The sequence below is a fragment of the Lepidochelys kempii genome, chromosome 15, assembly GCF_965140265.1.
Source record: "Lepidochelys kempii isolate rLepKem1 chromosome 15, rLepKem1.hap2, whole genome shotgun sequence".
Taxonomy (NCBI): domain Eukaryota; kingdom Metazoa; phylum Chordata; order Testudines; family Cheloniidae; genus Lepidochelys; species Lepidochelys kempii.
Genome location: NC_133270.1, coordinates 26,154,346 through 26,174,362, shown reverse-complemented (window position 1 = coordinate 26,174,362; position 20,017 = coordinate 26,154,346). Strand labels below are relative to the sequence as shown.

The 20,017-nt window shown below is 42.4% G+C and overlaps 1 protein-coding gene across 4 annotated transcripts in view; it reads left to right on the top strand.

Annotated features, from left to right (window-relative positions):
• KDM2B (lysine demethylase 2B) overlaps positions 1–20,017 on the top strand; it is a 176,010-nt gene that overhangs the window by 101,967 nt on the left and 54,026 nt on the right. For all 4 annotated transcript variants that reach the window (XM_073313300.1, XM_073313301.1, XM_073313303.1 and 1 more), the window contains 2 exons: positions 7,075–7,529; positions 19,543–19,629. In XM_073313300.1, coding sequence (XP_073169401.1) covers positions 7,075–7,529; positions 19,543–19,629 — 542 coding nt within the window. The remainder of the gene's footprint in view (positions 1–7,074; positions 7,530–19,542; positions 19,630–20,017) is intronic.

Below are 20,017 nucleotides of genomic sequence, written 5' to 3'. Positions count from 1 at the left end.
AGTGAGCACTGGCATGGGGCATGCCTTCTCTCTCTGGGTGCTGTGGGAAGCAACTTGCACTCCTGCACTGTGCAAACCCCACAGTGAGACACATTGTCTCCTTACTTGGCTATTGGGCCTGGGGAATGAAAATGGGGTTGATTGTAAGGAAGGCTCCTTTTTCCTATGGCTTCAAAGGTTTCTCAAATATTCTTTAAATAAGTTTCCAAATCCTGTTTAAATCTAACTCTCCCTGATTTTCAGTAACCTGTTGGAAGCTTAAATTTGTTTCATTATCTCCATCATGCACACATGGATTTGTTATGGAAGGACTTTTTGCTGGAGCTGCCCACTGGCTTGTTATGGCAATGTTGTTAATATGCGTGTGTGTGTGTACGTACGTGTGCAGTGCACACATCGTCAGGTTGTTCATGAGTTTGTTATTGTAGGGTTCCTCTTGAATTTTGTACTCCAGATATTTGTTGCAGAGTTGTGAAGGTTTCTTTATTATTATAGGAATGCTTCTCAGAGCAGGACTGAAGGTACTGATTCTCTTCCTCCTTGTTTGAGTTCTCTCTCTACTTTCCTGCTCTTCATTTGCAGATTGGTAGTAGCAGCTAATTAAGAGCTAATCCCCCAGTTTGATTAGACCCTTCTGGAGTCTCACATTTCTCTTGCCCTACCATCTTACTGGAACCTGAACCAAAACTCCAGATCCTAATGTAGTAATACCTGCTAGAATTCTTCAGCAGGGATAGAACCTGGGACCTTCAGCCGTAAAATCACACCACTGCTATGTGCAATGGAGGGAGGCATGATTACAGGCACTTTGACAGTATATTATGTTAATACCACCAGACTTCAAACATGTTAGGATCTTAATCTGACCTTGCTCTCTTGAACAGACGTGTACTTTTTACTCACTTAAACAGTCTCTGTCTACAGCATATTTTATCACCTGGCTGCCACCTTCAAATTCAGTTCACTAGCATACTAAACAGTGTCCGTCTCAGTGCTGATTTCTGTCATTGACTCCTAGGATCTTCTGTCTAGTCTAAGAAAAAGACATTTATTTATGCATCTTTGTCATAATCTGTTTTTTATTCCCTGTCAGACTGTACCTTTTAACTGATTATATAAGTGTGAGGGGCCTTACTAACGGCTGTTCAAAAGGCCAAGTTTATTATATCATCTGGATTCCCACTTTTGGTATTTTGGTGGTTTTTTCAAAGAATTCTAACAGAAGAGAGAGAGGTATGATTTCTCTTGGTAGGAGCTGTGATTCTGTGTCCCTATCACATTGTACTACTTAGGATATTTCTCTGTCCTGCTCTTAATTATACTCTGTCTGTGCTCCCTGTACCGAGGTGAAGTTGCCTAGTCTGTAATTTTTGAATCACCTGTAGTTTTTTGTTTGTTTGTTTTTTGTCCTGCCAGTTGGAATCAAAAAGGGCACTCTATATGAACTTCCTACCAGATTTGACATGTGCTGCTCCAAGATGGAAATGCCTACAGGATTCTTATCCTTAGAATTGTTGAGTCTATGTTGGATGTTTTCAACAGCAGTTGACCTACGTGTGTCCTTCAGTCAGATGTGAATCTTGAGACTAAACTGATAAAGAGTAATTGGGAGAAGATGTGGTGCTAGTCATAAAATACTCTATCTGTATCCTGTAGCTTTTAAGATTCCCACTGTAAGATGTTTCACAGGATGGTTTGCACTGTACATACAGCCTGATGGGTAATAGAAATGTGCCATATGGAATGATGGAGAAGCCATTCCTTTTTTCCTTCACACACAGTATAGTGGATTTCCCACTGAAAGAGAGTTTATGGATTATGTTAGGTGATTTTTATTTGGGAAAATACTATGATTAGATTCCTCGATGCCATCATTTCCTTTTTTAGGCTGCTATAAAGAACTCACTCGCTACCTCTCTGACACAAAGTACCAGACTTTGGAGCTGAGAATGGCAATTCCTAGTGTAGCAGAAGAGTATATATTGAACACACTGTACTGCTGAAGGGAAAGTTAGCAACTTAATCCTCTATTGAAGAAGGTAACTATGTATAATCATCCCTGTTTTGCAGACGGGCAAACTGAGGGAGAGTGATTGTGATTTGCCCAAGGCTATACAGAGAGTTATTGCTTTAGAAATTGGGAGTTCCTATCTCCTTGTCCTGTGCTAAGACTGATCACCCTTTCTTTTTCTGGATTACAACACCACGCAATCTCTCTGTTTTCCATATCCAGAATTGTTGTATGTGTGAGCATTTTTTCCCCTGTCCTTTTTTGAAAGGATTTAAATTGTGTTAGGAGGGAGACCTACAGTGAGTGATTCTTGGCCTGGGGGTAGCCAAAGACACTCAGGATAATATGTGATGATAAGAAAGTCAAGTTTGTATACTGTAGTGTTCTGGATTGGCACAAACCCTGATGTGCATATGAAGCAGTGACCCCAATTCACAGAGGAATACATATGCTTATGATGCTGGGAGACACCACTTCTTTATTTAATAGATTGCTTTAAAAAGTAAGCACAGTACAGCATTTAAACATTTTAAAACACTCAGTTAGGCCCCATGTGCAGTTCCATGGAGGCCATTTAAACAATGTTTCTGGTAACATGGCTTTAAAGTGGCAATGGGGGATGGAACAAACCCTGTTAGATCTCTTCTACAAATTGTTTACCTATGCCAGGTGGGAGCCCGGGCTACAAAATAGCTTTTAAAAATAGTTATAATGCAGTGTTGGCTGGTGGAATGACTAAGCAGAGGAAACCACAATTGCAGTCAGCAGGGTCTTTTCCTTTAGGGAGATTTTATAAACAAGAAAAAGGAACAAATAACATACTTAGCAAGGGAAACAGAAAACTCCCAGTTGGGGATTAACCCTTTGTTTAACACTGAATCTTAATCCCCCTAGTTGCACCAGTGCAAACCCCATTGTACATGTGCTGTACCTGGACAGCTTGGGGCTTGCTGTACACCAGTTGAGTTTATCTACACTGGGGGCTTGCACTGGTGTAGCTGTACTTGTGTAAAAATGCCTAAGGTGGACAGGCCCCTGGACAGGCCCCGGGACAGACCCCAGCACACCATAACTAATGGGATGTGTTGGCATAAAAGTCCAACCCTCAACTCTTAATGAACCTGTAATGGCCAGTCTCTGGTTGCGGCATCCTGCCTCTTTCTTCCCCCAACTTTCTCTGTGTGTCAGGCAGCACGAGGGGCCTCAGCATGAGTGGGATGCTGAGCCTGCTCTTCATCTTTATAAATTATCCCTTTTCAAGTCTCCCTGTTTATGCTTTGGAGAATGGGGGGGGAACGTACTGGGGAGGTCACGGGGCAAAATGAGCCCAAAGGGAAGACAGCTCCAGGAGCAGGAGAACTGCTGAGGAAATTCCCCCTGAACCAGCTGTAAAACAGGCTGGAGGAGTGGGACAGGGCAACAGAGAGCTGCTTTGCAACCCTTCAGCTCCACTGAGATTTGCACAAAGTGGGGGTGTGGAGAGATGCTGAATAACACTGCCCACTGAGGCATAAGCACATTAGGACATATGCCTAGTGTCCCAGCTCCCAGAGCTGTGGCATGCTGAGAGAATCTCCGCTTTCAGTGGGGGGAAAAAAACATTTTTAGCCCTTGTGCTAGCAGAGAAAAGCTTGCAACCATAGAACCATAGAAGTGTAGGACTGGAAGGCATGAACCAAGTGTAACCAACACAACAACATTGGTTGAGTGCAGATCGCCTCCAGCAGAGGGAGGAACAGCAGCCAATATAATTGGGGAGGAAGATGCCTGACCTTACTATTATTCCCAGATTGGACCAGGGCTCCACTGCTTTGAGGGGTGGGGCCTGGGTTTATTAGCGGAGTTAGGATGCCCCACTGGGCTCCACTCCTTCCCTCTGGCCTTTTGGTTCCACTGATTAGATCAGAGATAAAAGGTGGTGGTGTATCTCATGTGCCACCCACTAGTGGCACCAAAACATCATTTGCAGTAGATGTTGACAATATGATCTCCTTCTCCTTTCTTAGGTGACCTACCCCAGTTACAGCTATCAGTGGCAACCACCTAGCATAGCTGTGCCTATACAAAGACATAGTGTAGGCAGGCAAAGTCCGTGTAAGCCACGATTTTCACTGTTCCACATGGTCAAGTAGACGAAGTTGCACTGGTGCAAATTACAATTATAACTGCTTTTCATATCCACACCTGGGGTTCTGCTGCAGCTACGCTGGCCACCAATCACCAAAATCCCTCCAGCGTAGACAAGACTTCCATACTTTAATCAGCTGTGAAGTAGCTAACATTGCTGAAATTTAAATGATCAGAAAATGTGTTTATGAATATGTTTTAATTTAACAGAAAGGCTGTGTGGCCTCTGGGATAGGGCACCAGCCTGGAACTCAGGAGAACTGGGTCCAGTTCCTGGCTCTGCTTCTGGTTTTCTGGGTGACTCTGGGCAAATCATTTCCCCTTCCTGTGCATCAGTTTTCCCACCTGTAAAATGGAGATAATGACTTTTACCTGCTCTGTAAAGCATTTTGAGGCCTATGAATGAAAGCACCTAGTGTGGACAAAGAAAAAACAGTGTTAGCTGGCTGTGGGTAATCATAGTGGTGTTTGACTGTGCATTAATTAAAATATGTTAGCTTAACGTTTTCTCATAGTACACTTCCTAGCGTAAACAGACTCTAGGAGGGCAGCCTGGCACTGGGGAGAGTTAGCAGAAACCAAAGAAAGTGGCTGCTTCTGAGTGTTGTTGTCAATCATTATATCACACCGAATAAACTATTCAATGCACTAAATACTGAATTTGATTATGTTAAAGCCTTTACAAGGGGTGGGGGGGGGGCGTATTGGAAGGGACAGAGAGAAGGGGATAGAGAGAAGGAGGATATTTACCTTCACTGTAACCAGGGCTTGACTGGGTTAGGGCCTGCTGGGTCAGTGGCCCAATACTTTTTTGTTTTGGTTTGATTTTTTTTGTTTTTTGAGGCTTCTGTCTTGTTCTCCCAGAAAATCAGTTTAAGCCTTCTCCCCAAAAAATAATTCTCAATCTAATAAGATTGTGAGGAAAACATTCTGTGATGTCTGTTTGTTTGAAATAATAGCCCAATAGCCTTGATAAATGTGAAATGCTCCCTTCATTTCTATCAGGTGTTACCTAACTGAACTCATTTTCGCAGCGTAGACAAAACCTCATGAGGATTTTTTCCTAGCATGCCTGAATTTAGCAGTTAAGCAACAACTGTCTGCTTGCTGCATCTTTCAGTCTTCCAGCTAGTAAGTACAGTTTGTTTTCTGAGAAGATGATGGCACATTCTTTCACTCACAGTCAGAACCTTCTCTGTCATAGAGGTTCACTTCCAATCTCTGTGATTCTTTGCTTCAGTATTTGTGGGAAGTTTGCTTATTATTATAATGCAGCCAAATCCTGAAGTCCTTACTTAGGCCATGTCTACACTATCAAGCTTGATGCAGCACAGCTGTACTGACGCAGCTGTGCGCTGTAAGATCTGTCATGTAGCCTCTATGCTGACAGGAGAGAGCTCTCCCATCAACATAATTAAATCATCTCCAAGGAGTGATGGTAACTATGTCGGTGGGAGAGCGTCTCCCGCTGACAGCGCTGTCCACACCAGTGCTTCTGTTGGGTGTAACTTATGTCACTCAGAGGATTTTTTTTTCATACCCCTGAGTGACATAAGTTATACCAAGTAAAGTGCTAATGTAGACTTAGCCTTAGTGTTTTAGTCCTTCCTCAAATAAAAGTTTTGGGTGAAGAGAAACTGTGGAAAGACTCAAAATTTGGACTGCTGAAAACAAGTAAATGAAAACAAGGAGATGAGACACTTCATTGCTCAGTCACATGTTTATTGCTGTATCTCTTCTCTCTTTTTTTTTTTTTTTTGCATATGTCTGTCTAGGACTGGATCCTACTCCCGTTGAAGTCAGTGTCAAAAGTCCCATTGACTTGGTTGGGTGCTGCCTACACGAGCATTTTTAACTAGAAATTCCCACCAATTAACACCAGTTCATCTCTGCTAGTGGTAGTAATGGGGAAAATGCTAGTGTAGACAGGATAACCATATTGTTTTGTAGAAAAGCAGGTATAAACAAAACTGCAGTTAAAAGGCTTTTAGAGCCTTGTTCAGTACCCTTCTTGTAATGCTGTCATCATTGGAGCTGCTCTGGGGTCAGCAGCAGTGGGTATTTTCAGGGGAAAAGCCTACTGTAGACGAGACCTAAGAATGTAAATTCTTCGGAACCAGGGACTTCGGGCTAAATGCTGAAAAAGAGTTAGGCTCCTAACTGCCATTGATTTCATAGGAGCCTAAATAGAAGTTAGGAGGCTAACTCTTTTTGACCATTCAGCCTCTTGTCCTTCTATTTATCTATAAAGCAACCAGCATGCGTTTGGGGCTGTATTCATAATAGTAATGGTTATTCAGTTGTGGGACACTGTGTCAGTCACTTCACTTCTCTGTGCTTCAGATTCACATCTTTAAAATAGGCATAATAGTATTGATCTGTCTAACAGAGGTAATGAGTGTTCTTGCAGTGCTTTAAGATTATTGGATGATAGAGACCATATAAAACCAAATATTTGTATGTTTTATTGACGATGATCTGCAAAGGAAAAAAAAATAGTTTTTGCTTTGTAATCTATAAAGAAGGCATGAAAGAATGGCAGTAAGGTGGTTTTTTTTTTCCCCCTGCTTGTGTTTCTAGCTTAGAAATATGAATGTCAAATCTGATCTCACCTGTTTTTTCTGGAAAATTAATGATACGTCTCAAATATATGAATTGTGATTTTTTTCCCTCTACCCTTAACTGAGGGAGTTTAGAGATTTGAAACTTTTTGAAAAGCCATATTGTTCAGTCATTTGCGTGAAATAGATGTTAATGAAACCCAGCAAAATCAGTTTTAAATTATCTGAACAAAACTCACTTCCTAGATGTGTGTAAGAGTTACCAGGCACGACCATGTGCCAGTCTAATCTGGTGATCGCTAGTCCTGACAGGAGGACTGTTTAAACTACAAATTCATCAGGATAAAGATTTAATTTTCTTTGTGTGTCTTTCAGATGCCACAAGAAAACCCAGCATAGACAGCTTCTCATCAGATTCCTGGTTAGACATGGATGAAGAATCTTGTGATGCTCATACCCGGGAGGAGAAAGAAGACAATTTGGATAAGAACACAAAGTCCTTGGGTGATGGTTGCTCCTCACCCAACAGCACACACTCTGAAGGGAAGGATGTTGCAGGGAAAAAACAGAAAGCCACAGTAATGAGGTACCTCAAAAGAACTTTGTCCAATGAGTCAGATGACAGTGTAAAGTCAACAACCCCCACGGACTATCCCAAAACACCAACAGGGTCGCCAGCTACAGAAGTCTCAACCAAGTGGACTCATCTCACAGAGTTTGAACTGAAAGGTTTGAAAGCCCTAGTAGAAAAGCTTGAATCTCTCCCAGAGAACAAGAAGTGTGTTCCGGAAGGCATTGAGGATCCTCAGGCACTTCTGGAGGATATGAAGGTGGGTATAACTGCTTTTAAAGTTATAAAATGTATATTCCATAGGCCGTGCACACAATAGAAGTACACAAAGTGAGGCCTGTAGCGTTATGCAAACACTTGTCCTCAATGTGAGGGAAGCCCACAGAGACAAGTCCTAGCATGCAATGGTCCCCTCCTGATCTGAATGCCACTCAGATCTGGAAGGAGAATATTGCATGGTTGGCCTTCTTGTCTGCATAGACTGCTTCTCCATATTACAGATATGGACATCTACAATCTGATCTGCTTAATCAGGTCCGTTCTGGTTGGAACTGCCCTCAGTGTCACAAAGTTTGTGTACCCTTGCTATGCAGTGCATGGTATAGCCCATGTACATAAACACATACATAGAGAGAGAGTCTTATTTTATATGTATCCATGTATTTTAATATGCCTTTTTAATCCACTGTGCTTTCAGGTATGTCTGATTAGCTGATTTAAATACTTGATCTAAATTTATTGATTTAAATACTTGGTCCTGGTACAAAAAACAGACCCATCTAACTTTCTGAAAGGCATTTTCTTTCCTTAGTTTCCCCCTTCTCTTTTTTGTTTCCTCCATTGCCCTCTGCAGCATGATGGTTATTGCCTAATGGTACAGTGTACTTTCTTTGGAGATGGTGGGATAAGTGAGTGGCTGCTAAGACAGAACTAGTCTTTAGGTAATAGACATAGCATCTGGGATTGTGCAGGAGTGATGACCTCATCTGCTTTAAGGGCAAAGGGGAAATCTCAAGAATAGGCAAAAAGCCTAATTTTTAACATGGTCTAGTTCGTTCTAGTCCCAACTCTGTCACCTTAGGTAAGTTATTTTATCTCTCTGTGTCTTTGTTTCCCTGTCTCTAAAATGGGGATATTAATACTCACAAAGGTGATGTGAAGATGAATCCATTAGTGTATTATTTTTATTTATTTATTTATTCATGTTTGAGCAGTTTCAGCTAGAAAAAGCAAGGTTAAAATTTCTATTAGCCCTTCCTTTATAAATTCCATATATTTTTTAAAGTATATAACCCATTCATAATCATTTGCTCTGATTTCGAATGATGAGTAGTAACCCCCACTCCTGTGCTTCGACCACTAGTCATTGCTGCCTCTCTGGACAATGTGGTTTTATTTATTATTCTTTGCACCACAGAGTAAAGAAGATATGTCCTGCTTATCATGGCTTATACAGCTCTCGTGTGAAGAAAAATGTGTTGTAGAAGTATGTTGTAGAAGTTGTGTTGTAGAAGTATAGGGTCTGTACTTTTTCAGCATAAACTATGTCACAGCTGCTTAGAAGCAGCCCAGATGCCATTTAAATAAAAAAGCTATAAACATATAGTGTGTAGCACAGCCATCTTCCACAAACTTGGAGCTTGGAATCACAATACATGGTACTCATTTTGGTAAGCCACAGAGAGTGCAATTCTGATCGCTGCTTGTAGAATTGGCTACTCTGTATATGTTTTGTGTGTTTGCACACAATCATGGTAATTGATTTCACAAGCTGCTTTGTGATCTGCCCCTATATAATCTGAAATAAGAATTAAGCCCTGAGACCAGGGGTTGAATTGGGCAGAGAAGAAAGGTTGTGGTACACATCAAAGCTTCACACAAACCCGGCTCCACTTACAAAATAATCTGCATCCTTTTAAATGCCAAACTGAGATGCTACTTACAGTAAACTGTGCAGATGTTCAAAATATGATTATGCATGTTGTCAGCTGTCCCTTGGTGGGGTTTGTATATATCCATGGACTGTGCTGGGGTCCTTTGGCTTGGTTTCCCGTTGCTAGAGGTCAGATGCTCTGCTAAGGTACTTAGGTTTGGCTCCTTCTTGATTGGGGAGAAAAATAAGTGGCAGTATATCCCAAGTTTCATCCTCTTGGGGCACCAAAATGAAATGTCACTCTCAGTAGATTGTGCAGATTTTCAAAATATCATCTCTCCCTTTTCTTTGTGCTTTGATCAATAGTGTAATAGACAACAGTGTTGACATTTAAATTAGCATCACTGGGGAGTTAACACTTCACTGAGATGAACTGGGTCAGTTAACATCTCTTGGAGTGATTATTTTATGTTCAGTGCAAACTCAGGCAGGCATCACTGTATTGATTAAACTTGGATCACATTCTGTAAGTTTTATTTGCAACCATGAGATGTATAGAGACTTGATTTTTAAATCAAAGGTAAGGTGCTGGAGAACAAGAAGGCAGTTAGGGAGAGGTATAGTTAGGAGGAGAATTAAGCTTTTCGTACTTCTAAGTTCTTGAATTTGAAAGGTTATGAGAGAGTGGAAATGTTAAGGTTTAGAATGAAAGATTTTCTGTCATAGGCTCAGATTTCGATAAAAACAGAATACATTCCAGGCTGGAAATTTGGTAGACTACGGAGAGGTCCTGGTTATCTCATGTAGTGTGAAAATGTCACCTAAGAAGAAACTACAAACCATGGCAGTTTATCACCACAGACAGCCAAATACAGTGACTGCCTTGACAACACCATTAAGACTGTCGTGTCAGATGTCTGGTTGCCAGGCTGAAGGGAACACCCTTTTGGTCACCTTCCAGAAAAGGACGATTCAAAAAATTTAGGGGCTCCAGTTAGACAGACAGTAAGGTGCCAGCCCCATATGTCTGCCTAGTTCATTACATTGTGACAACTTCAGTGACGGCAGCAGATAACAAGGACAGAAGGGGAGATGTAAGAATTCATTTTAGCTATTAACTTCATACACACAGCATAGAGAACTCTTCCTCAAAGTGCATTATGTGAAGTTTGTTTCTTTCTGTCAGCAGCATGAGGGTGAGTTCTCTGAATATGCCAGTGTGAGTTTGTTGCCAAGAGAAAGGAAGAACACTCCTATTTCAGCAGGCATCATTGCTGTACCTGGCTTGGAGAGACTTGGAATGATTTCAGTTTCTGGTGCTGCCAAGGAGGTTGTTGCTATCTGGCTTCAGTACAAATTCTACTCTGGTTCCTATCTGTACTGAGAGATCCCAGTTTTATGGACTTTTCTGAGGTGGGGTTGGGTTTTTATTTTTTAAAGCATGGGTTCTCAGACTTCCTCATTACGTGGACCATGATGGTGTCATGGAGCATCTCCCCTCCCAGTCTCAATTGCATAGACTAATTTCCATCCCACTGGCAATAGAATAACAGCCCTGGGTCAGCTACAGCAACAGCTTACATGGGCAAGTAATGTCAGGAAAATAGGCAGTGGAACCATCACCATATGACGAGTCAGCAATCCATGGACCACAATTTGGGAACCATATTCTCTTTTGATCAACTGCTCACAAGGGGATGCTCTCTCTATATATGAGAGATCAACCAATGTTTAGGGATGTATTTTTAATTGACAGATTTTGTGCAGGAGCATATGTGTGCGTTTACTTCTTAATACTTACGTGTATGTCCTAGTATAGGGCACATGCAACACACTCCCCTACTTTCTCTGACCCACTGGATATAGCCTTTCATCTCTGATTCTGGGTCACTTGTTCAGATCTAATCTTGTTTGGTAGTGACTGAAAGGTGTTGACAGGCCTCTGGGAAATGCGCTTAGTGATCTGAGCCCAGCTCTCAGTGAACAGGTGTCCATGTCAGAAAAACACAACCATCTCTGACACTAATTGACCCCCTTGCTGTCAGATAAGTTAAGGATTGAATTGAGCGTGGAGCTGAGCTCTCCCCTTTTCTGGATGGAGACACATTGGAAAGGCAGTGTGGGGAGTCTTACTCTGGCACTGTCCATCTGTCTTGTCGATAAATGGGATTTCAATCTCCAGGGCTGTTAGATTGTCACCTTTCCGGATGGCAGTGTCCCCATTGAATAGTGTCAGATGATTTAGGAGCTCATATGCTGTGTAAGGAACTGACACAAGTTTAGTTTTCAGTTTCCCTTCTTATCAGGAAAATGAATTACTTCACTTCAAAGGGTCTCTTACTAAATTAACAAATAGGCTTTATGTAGCTAATGAAGTTGTATTTGCAATACAGAGCAGTAATCCAATCTCCTATGATTTAAATGTATCCCTGCTTAAGACAGGAGGGTATGAATTGTATATGATTTACCCCAACTGGTTCTGTAAAACTCCACATCACTGAATACAGTAGTTTGTCTCACCTGTTTAATTACCTATGTCCTGTTTTCCGGAGAACATTGTTTTCCTGAAGCATAAAGAAGACTAAAATGTTATATAGAAAAAATCCTTTGAATGGACTACATTAAGAAATTAACGTGCTATAATATACTTTTTTTTTAAATTATTCATAGAAGAGACTCATTTGAGACTTTCTAGATACAGCAGAATCTTTGGATATCCCTTCAGAGAAGTTGTCTCTTTATATGCAGGTCTCAAAACTGAGTGTAGACATTTTTTTTTTTTGGTAGCATGTAAATTACACACAAAAAAATGACATTAAAGGAACATTAAGAACATAAGGACGGCCATACTGGGTCAGACCAAAGGTCCATCTAGCTCAGTATACTGTCTTCTGACAGTGGCCAATGCCAGGTGCTTCAGAGGGAATTAATAGAACAGGTAATCATCAAGTGATCCATCCTCTGTCACCCATTCCCAGTTTCTGGCCAACAGGCTAGGGACACCATCCTTGCCAAAGAGCGGAAAGTCAACATGGATACAAATCAGGATTAATTTCTTTGATATCAATTTCCTAACTAGGTGCTGCCCTATAATAAGGATATTAACTGCAGCGCTAGGTTATGTGGTGGGAAGCCTCTGAAGCCCCAGACTCTTTGAGGCTTTAAAAACTGTTACAGGAAGTTTGAACTGCATCCTGGACATACAAGGAGCTGTTGCCAAAATGCACGTAGCTGGTGGTGAAAGTAATTTTGCCTTTAAGCTTCTAAGAAGGTGTTACAAACAATAATGAGATTAACAGTTTACCATTTTTATCAGACAACACCTGTAATAAATGTCCTTTTAAGCATCCCAGCTCTGAAAAACTGCAGATTGTCCAGACATGGAGGACTTGCTTTACAATCTCAACAGTGGTTCTTCCAGGGAGAGCTATTGTTGCTGCATGTATGATGATAGATATAGTCATGTGACTCTTCAACCAGGAAAGAGACATAAATATCCAGACATAGGGCTGGATCCTGCCTGTGCCTGCATGTTTCTGCAGGGAGGAGAAAGTTTTGGGGCAGTCACATATTTTTGTGCAATTATCAAAAAGGGATGGAGGATCCAGACTGTACATTTGCCATGGTGCACAAAAGACTAGGAGAGCTGCCTGCCTAATGCCATTTAAAGTGCAGTAAGGGACATGACCGAGTCACAGTACAGATGTCTATATTCTCCTGTCCATATGCACAACAATCACTAACTGTGAACCTTTTGTTCTGCGAAGGCAGCAAACATTCCCCCATGGTGCTTTAAACCAGTTCTACATATGGCATCCTGCCTTCTCCTGGTAGGATGTCTTACTGCATTATCTGGGTATGTGCCAATGCCTGCTGTGCTCAGGCTGTTAGTTGGACGATCCGGTCCTTGGCTACATAGCGCCACCTTACCCATGTCAGTTTGATCTTTACAAAAGGACAGCATGTGTAATTTCTTTGTGTTATTCCAAGTGTATTTCCTATTAAAAACAATCAGTGTATTTTAAGATCCTTTTATATAGTGTGTGAAATTTCTAATGATTAAAACTCCACTCTGGGGACTGGGGATGCCTGGTGTCTATTGTTATCTAATTAAGCTTTTTCAAGAAGTTAGTGTAATTGGGAGCAACGCCATTGACATGTTTGTGGTTATCTTATCAATTCAAATATGAGGTAATTTTCAATGCACAGATCTTATTTACTTTATTAGAATGATTTTTTTTTTTTTAATTTATGAAGGCTCATTTGAGCTTCAGTTTTCAGCAGACCATTGGAATCTTTGTTCGACTTTTGACTCTTTAAGTGGTTGTTTATGGATACTCGAATCCAAACTGGAGGACTCTGCCGCTCAGTTTGTAAATATAGGGGTAAGCACAGGGAGCTGATTATGGATATTCCCACTACCACAATTTATTATATATAAAGACAATTTCTAATTAGAATAATCCCGTGTCTCTATGTTGAGTTACATGGTAATGAAAACAACTTCTTCGAGTAGTGTCCCTGTGGGTGCTCCACTTTAGGTGTCTGTGTGCCCCTGCACCTCTAATCAGAGATTTTTGGTAGCAGTGTCCCGTTGAGCCCGCACATGTGCTCTCCCTCCCTCGTGGTCTGCCTCGAGGCTATTTAGCACTGCACGGGCGAACCCCCCCACCCATTTCCTTTTCTATCGCCTTTGGCCTCTGACCAAAGGAGCAGTTGTCCCTTCCTTATCTGTGTCAACTCTGACATCATAATCAACAAGGTTGACAAAGGAGGTGCTGTCGTCATCATGAATGGGTTGGAATATGAACAAGAGGCTGCTAGACAGCTCTCCAACACCACTTTCTACAAGCCATTGCGCTCTGATCCTACTGAGGGTTACCAAAAGAAACTATACCATCTGCTCAAGAAACTCCCTGAAAAAGCACAAGAACAAATCTACATAGACACACCCCTAGAACCCCAACCAGGGGTATTTTATCTGCTACCCAGGATCCATAAACCTGGAAATCCTGGACACACCATCATCTCAGGCATTGGCACCCTGACAGCAGGGTTGCCTGGCTATGTAGACTCCCTCCTCAGGCCCTACGCTACCAGCACTCCCAGCTATCTTCAAGACACCACTGACTTCCTGAGGAAACTACACTCTATTGGTGATCTTCCTGAAAACACCATCCTAGCCACTACGGACGTAGAAGCCCTCTACACCAGCGTTCCACACGAAGATGGACTACAAGCCATCAGGAACAGTATCCCCGATAATGTCACAGCAAACCTGGTGGCTGAACTTTGTCCTCATCCATAACTATTTCACATTTGGGGACAATGTATACCTTCAGATCAGCGGCACTGCTATGGGTACCCGCATGGCCCCACAGTATGCCAACATTTTTATGGCTGACTTAGAACAACGGTTTCTCAGCTCTTGTCCCCTAATGCCCCTACTTTACTTGCGCTACATTGATGACGTCTTCATCTGGACCCATGGAAAAGAAGCCCTTGAGGAATTCCACCATGATTTCAACAATTTCCGTCAACCTCAGCCTGGACCAGTCCACACAAGAGATCCACTTCCTGGATACTATGGTGCTAATAAGCGATGGTCACATAAACACCACCCTATACTGGAAACCTACTGACCGCTGTGCCTACCTACATGCCTCCAGCTTCCATCCACACCACAGCACATGATCCACTGTCTACAGCCAAGCTCTGTGATACAACCGCATTTGCTCCAACCCCTCAGACAGAGACAAACACCTACAAAATCTCTATCAAGCGTTCTCACAACTACAGTACTTACCTACTGAAGTGAAGAAACAGATTGACAGAGCCAGAAGAGTACCCAGAAGTCACCTACTACAGGACAGGCCCAAACAAAGAAAATAACAGAACGCCATTAGCCATCACCTTCAGCCCCCAACTAAAACCTCTCCAACGCGATCACCAAGGATCTATAACCTATCCTGAAGGATGACCCATCACTCTTACAGATCTTGGGAGACAGGCCAGTCCTTGTTTACAGATAGCCCCCCAACCTGAAGCAAATACTCACCAGCAACCACACAACAAAAACACTAACCCAGGAACCTATCCTTGCAACAAAGCCCGTTGCCAACTGTGCCCACATATCTATTCAGGGGACACCATCATAGGGCCTAATCACATCAGCCACACTATCGGAGGCTCATTCACCTGCGCATCTACCAATGTGATGTATGCCATCATGTGCCAGCAATGCCCCTCTGCCATGTACATTGGTAAACTGGACAGTCTCTACGTAAAAGAATAAATGGACACACATCAGACGTCAAGAATTATAACATTCAAAAACCAGTCGGAGAACACTTCAATCTCTTTGGTCACTCGATTACAGACCTAAAAGTTGCAATTCTTCAACAGAAAACTTTCAAAACCGGATGCCAAAAAGAGACTGCTGAATTGGAATTAATTTGCAAACTGGATACAATTAACTTAGGCTTGAATAAAGACTGGGAGGGGATGGGTCACTACACACAGTAAAACTATTTCCCCATGTTTATTCCCCCCCCCCCCCCGCGTTCCTCACACATTCTTGTCAACTGCTGAAAATGGCCCACCTTGATTATCACTAAAAAAGGTGTCGTTCCCCCGTCCCCCCGCTCTGCTGCTGGTAATAGCTCACCTTACCTTATCACTCTTGTTACAGTGTGTATGGTAACTCTCATTGTTTCATGTTCTCTATATATATAAATCTCCCCACTGTATTTTCCAAACTCTTTGCGGAGAAGACAGATTTTCTTTCCACATCCTGAAGGATTCTCAGACCGCACTACACTCCTTAGGAATCTACACTGTGGAACAGAAGAGAAGATTTTCCTCTCAACCACACCACAGATCACAATCTTCTCAATACTTACCATCTCTGTGCTCTTATGAGCCACAGTGTAAGAGGCCCAGGGGTCAAAAGTGAGAACAGTCTGCACCCCAGTCCATGACCTCTCAAACTGCCTCTTATAAGCACTTCGATGAGCTGGTCGGGGGCCTGAACAATGATACCTTACAGCATCAGCTGCCATCTATACACCTGTCACACCACTCAGAAGTCACCTTACCTTACTTCACAGTAGTTAGGACCAGCTCGAGAGCAAAGAGGTTGATTTCTAGCCCTGAACTTAGACTGCCTACTTCCATATCTCAATACAACCATCGTACAGGAGATTTCCTACTGCTTACCTTTGGGGCAGGATCATTATAGGTACAGACTGCTCCACACAGGGTATTCTCCAAGATTCACTTCATTGTAGTGGCATACTAACCCCAGTACAGTGACTGGACTTTATCAGCACCAACCTGATGAAGTACAAGCGAGAGCGCTCCTCACTACCCGCATTCACCACCCTGGGACACATGTCTCCCTAATATGCTGGGGAGCTCACCTACACAAAAACAAGATTCAGGACAAATGGTCTTCCACAGAAATGACCTTCCATATCACTCTTTTGGGGTTAGGGGTGTCAGGAATGCCTGTGCACAAACTCTGCCTTTCATCAAAAACAACACACAAAGGTTATGATGGACTTAATGTGACCTGTATGTTTTGTATAAACTGCCAAGGAGCTGCCAGATCTCCCTCCCTCTGCAAGACAGCATTCAAACTTTGGAATTGATGTACCCATCACAATGTGCTCATCTCAGCTGTCTACAAGGGATACAGAACGGGATAACCAACAGTCTCAGTTGGAATTTTCTCACAACGAGTGTATACTGAATTCACAGGTGCTTCAAGATACAGCCACCCTTTGAGGAAACATTCACTGGCAATTGCCCTCATATTCCCAGTGGACAGGGCCCACTTGTATGTCCTTTCCCAGTTTCCTACCCTATCCAAGATTCTGTTGAAAATTCAACTAAACAAAGCGAGAGTTATTGTGATTGCCCCTCTTGACCAAGTCTGGCTCCCTTACCTGATGCAGATGGCAATATGCCCTCCTGTTTCTCTGACGTCAGCCCATTCCTCACCCGCTCTCTCAAAACAATGGGCTGACCCTTCACCCCAACCCAGGGGTCCTCTGCCTCCAGGCTTGGATCTTTCTTTGTTCCAAGGCTTAGAAGCAGAATGCTCTGACAAGCTGAAACACATGTTGCAACACAGCCACAAGTTGACCACTTCACATACCTACCTACAGAATGGAAATGACTCCACGTTTGTACCATTCCAAACGCACAGACCCAACCTCATCTTTCCTCCCTCTGATTTTGCACTACATTTTAAACTCTCACTCAGCTCCCTTAAGGTACATCTCATGGCGAACATGGCTTCCCACTTGGAGTTTGCTCAACCACTAATGCGTAGACTTTTTAAGGGCACTGGGACTCTCTTCCACCATGTGACACCACCCGCTCCAGCCTGGGACTTTAATCTAGTTGTCAGAACTTGGACTACACCGCCCTCCGAGTCCAGGGCAACTTGTTCTTTCTTACACCTGTCCATGACGACAGCATTTCTAATTGCTATCACCTCAGCTAGGCACATAGGAGATATAGCGGCCCTGATGGCACACCCATCATTCATGGCCTTTGTCTTTAAAAAATAAATAAATAAAAAATAACAACTCTAAGGCCATATCCCAAGTTTTCCCTACTTTTTCTGCACTTTCCATATGAATCAACAGATCCATCTCCCTGTTTTTTCCCAAAACCACATTGTGACAACTGGGAGACAGTTGTGCATATACTAGATATTAGAAGGACATTAGCATTCTCCTTGGACAGGACTAAGGACTTCAGGAAATCCCCTAAACTTTTCCTTTCGTCCACAGAAAGATCCAAAAGCTCTGTGATATCTCCTTAAAGACTATCCAAATGGGTCTCTAGTTACATTAATCACTTAGCAAGGGCGCAACTTGCTTCCGTCCATACGCACTCCATGAGATCACATTCCTACCTCAGTCACATTCCATAGGATACCCCTATCTCCCCAATCTATAGAGCAATGATTGGGGCCTCTGCGAAAGTATGGACAGAACATTATGCGATCGCTGAAGATTTGGCCACTGACACCATCTTCAACTCCACAGTACTCTCTATAGTAAAAGACTCTGCTCCGAAGTCCCAGCCTCCAGTGGTGGGTACTGCTCCGGAATCTCCTAAAGTGGAGCACCCACAGGGACACTACTTGAAGAAGAGGAAGTTACTCACCTTGTGCAGTAACAATGGTTGTCGAGATGTGTGTCCCTATGGGTGCTCCACAACCTGCCCTCCTCCCCTCTACTTCGGAGTTCTCTATAGGGCTCTGTGGTAGAGAAGGAAGTGAGGGGGGTTCGCCCGTGCAGTGCTAAATAGCCTCGAGGCAGACCATGAGGGAGGGAGAGCACTTGAGTGGGCTCAACGGGACACTGCTACCAAAAATCTCCAATTAGAGGTGCAGGGGCACACAGACACCTAAAGTGGAGCACCCATAGGGACACACATCTCGAAGAACCATCGTTACTGCTCAAGGTGAGTAACTTCCTCTGTTTCCCATGGCAGAAGCGGTATGAGCCAGTGTAACCCACTCGCAAGACATCCAGTACAGAGCATCAGAACAAAAGCATTCAGAAAAAAGCCAATTTCTTTGCTTAATACCCTGGCCTCAAATTATCCATAGCCTGAAGCTTTGTTAGTAAGTGTTCAGAAACCTGAGGGCCTTACCTGATTCACAAAAAATTTAGCAGATTTCCACAGGAAAGGTAAGAATAGGTGTAGGGTTGCCAGTGGAGATGACAGTGCTCTTCATCTGAATGCTGATGGAGCTGACCTATTACAATTTGCAATGCTCCATCTTGGCTTAAGCGCCTGGTATCTGAAGTATTCAGATACCCTGATGATAGCTGTGTCCCACACAACTGATGGTAATTATTAATTATTTGTATTTCCATAGTGCTTCCATCCTTGTCATGGATCAGGACCCCATTGTGCTAGGTGTTGTTTAAACAGAAAACAAAAAGATGTCTTATGACTGCAGGAGGTAGTATTGGTGGACTTGGGTCTTTCCATTGTCTTCATATGGCTTCATTGTTTTTGGTCAATGTTTTTCATGTGCTTTTGAACATTGGCTACAAGCACACATGCGTGGTATGTTTTGTATTTTTTTTAAGAGTGCTTTACGAACCTAATTTTCCATTAATAGTACATGATGAGATTTGTAATTCCTTTGCACTCTGTGCAGAAGATTTCACTTTAAGTGAACCATGAATTTTAGCAGCTGGATAGAGAGGTTTATAGTGGATTGAATGTTTGGAGGTTTGGAAATTATCAAGTCATTTACAACCACAAAGTTAACCTAGATAGAGAGAAGTAACACTCTTCCTACTATTCATCTTTTAAGTTTCAAAAATAGCTCTCTGACTAATTAAGCTGCTTTCATTTGAAACAGAACATTCTGAAGGAACATGCTGATGACGACCAGAATCTTGCCATTTCGGGGGTCCCTGTGGTAGCCTGGCCTAAGAAGACCACAAAGGTAATGAGTCACATTTGCTATCTTTGCTTGCTAATCATTTCAATTCAAGGTTTCAGTATTCATTCTGCTATAGTTTGATAAGATATTTAGGGGCTGTTAGCTTTCTTATGATTGATCCCATATTTTAATTGGCTTATAAGTCAATCAGATGGTGAAACACAGCATTCAGATGCTTCCATAGGGAGAAACTGTTTCACTTCCAGTTTTAAAAAAAATCTGTTTAATCCTTATTTACGCATTTGAATCTTTTAAAAACAACTAGAAATTGTACTGTTTTCAGACACTTTTCACATTCATGCAACAAGAGCATTAATGTAAAAATTTGAAATTTGACAGCCAGTTATTAAACCATGATAAAGTCTGAGAATGTTCCACGTGCAGGGCCAGT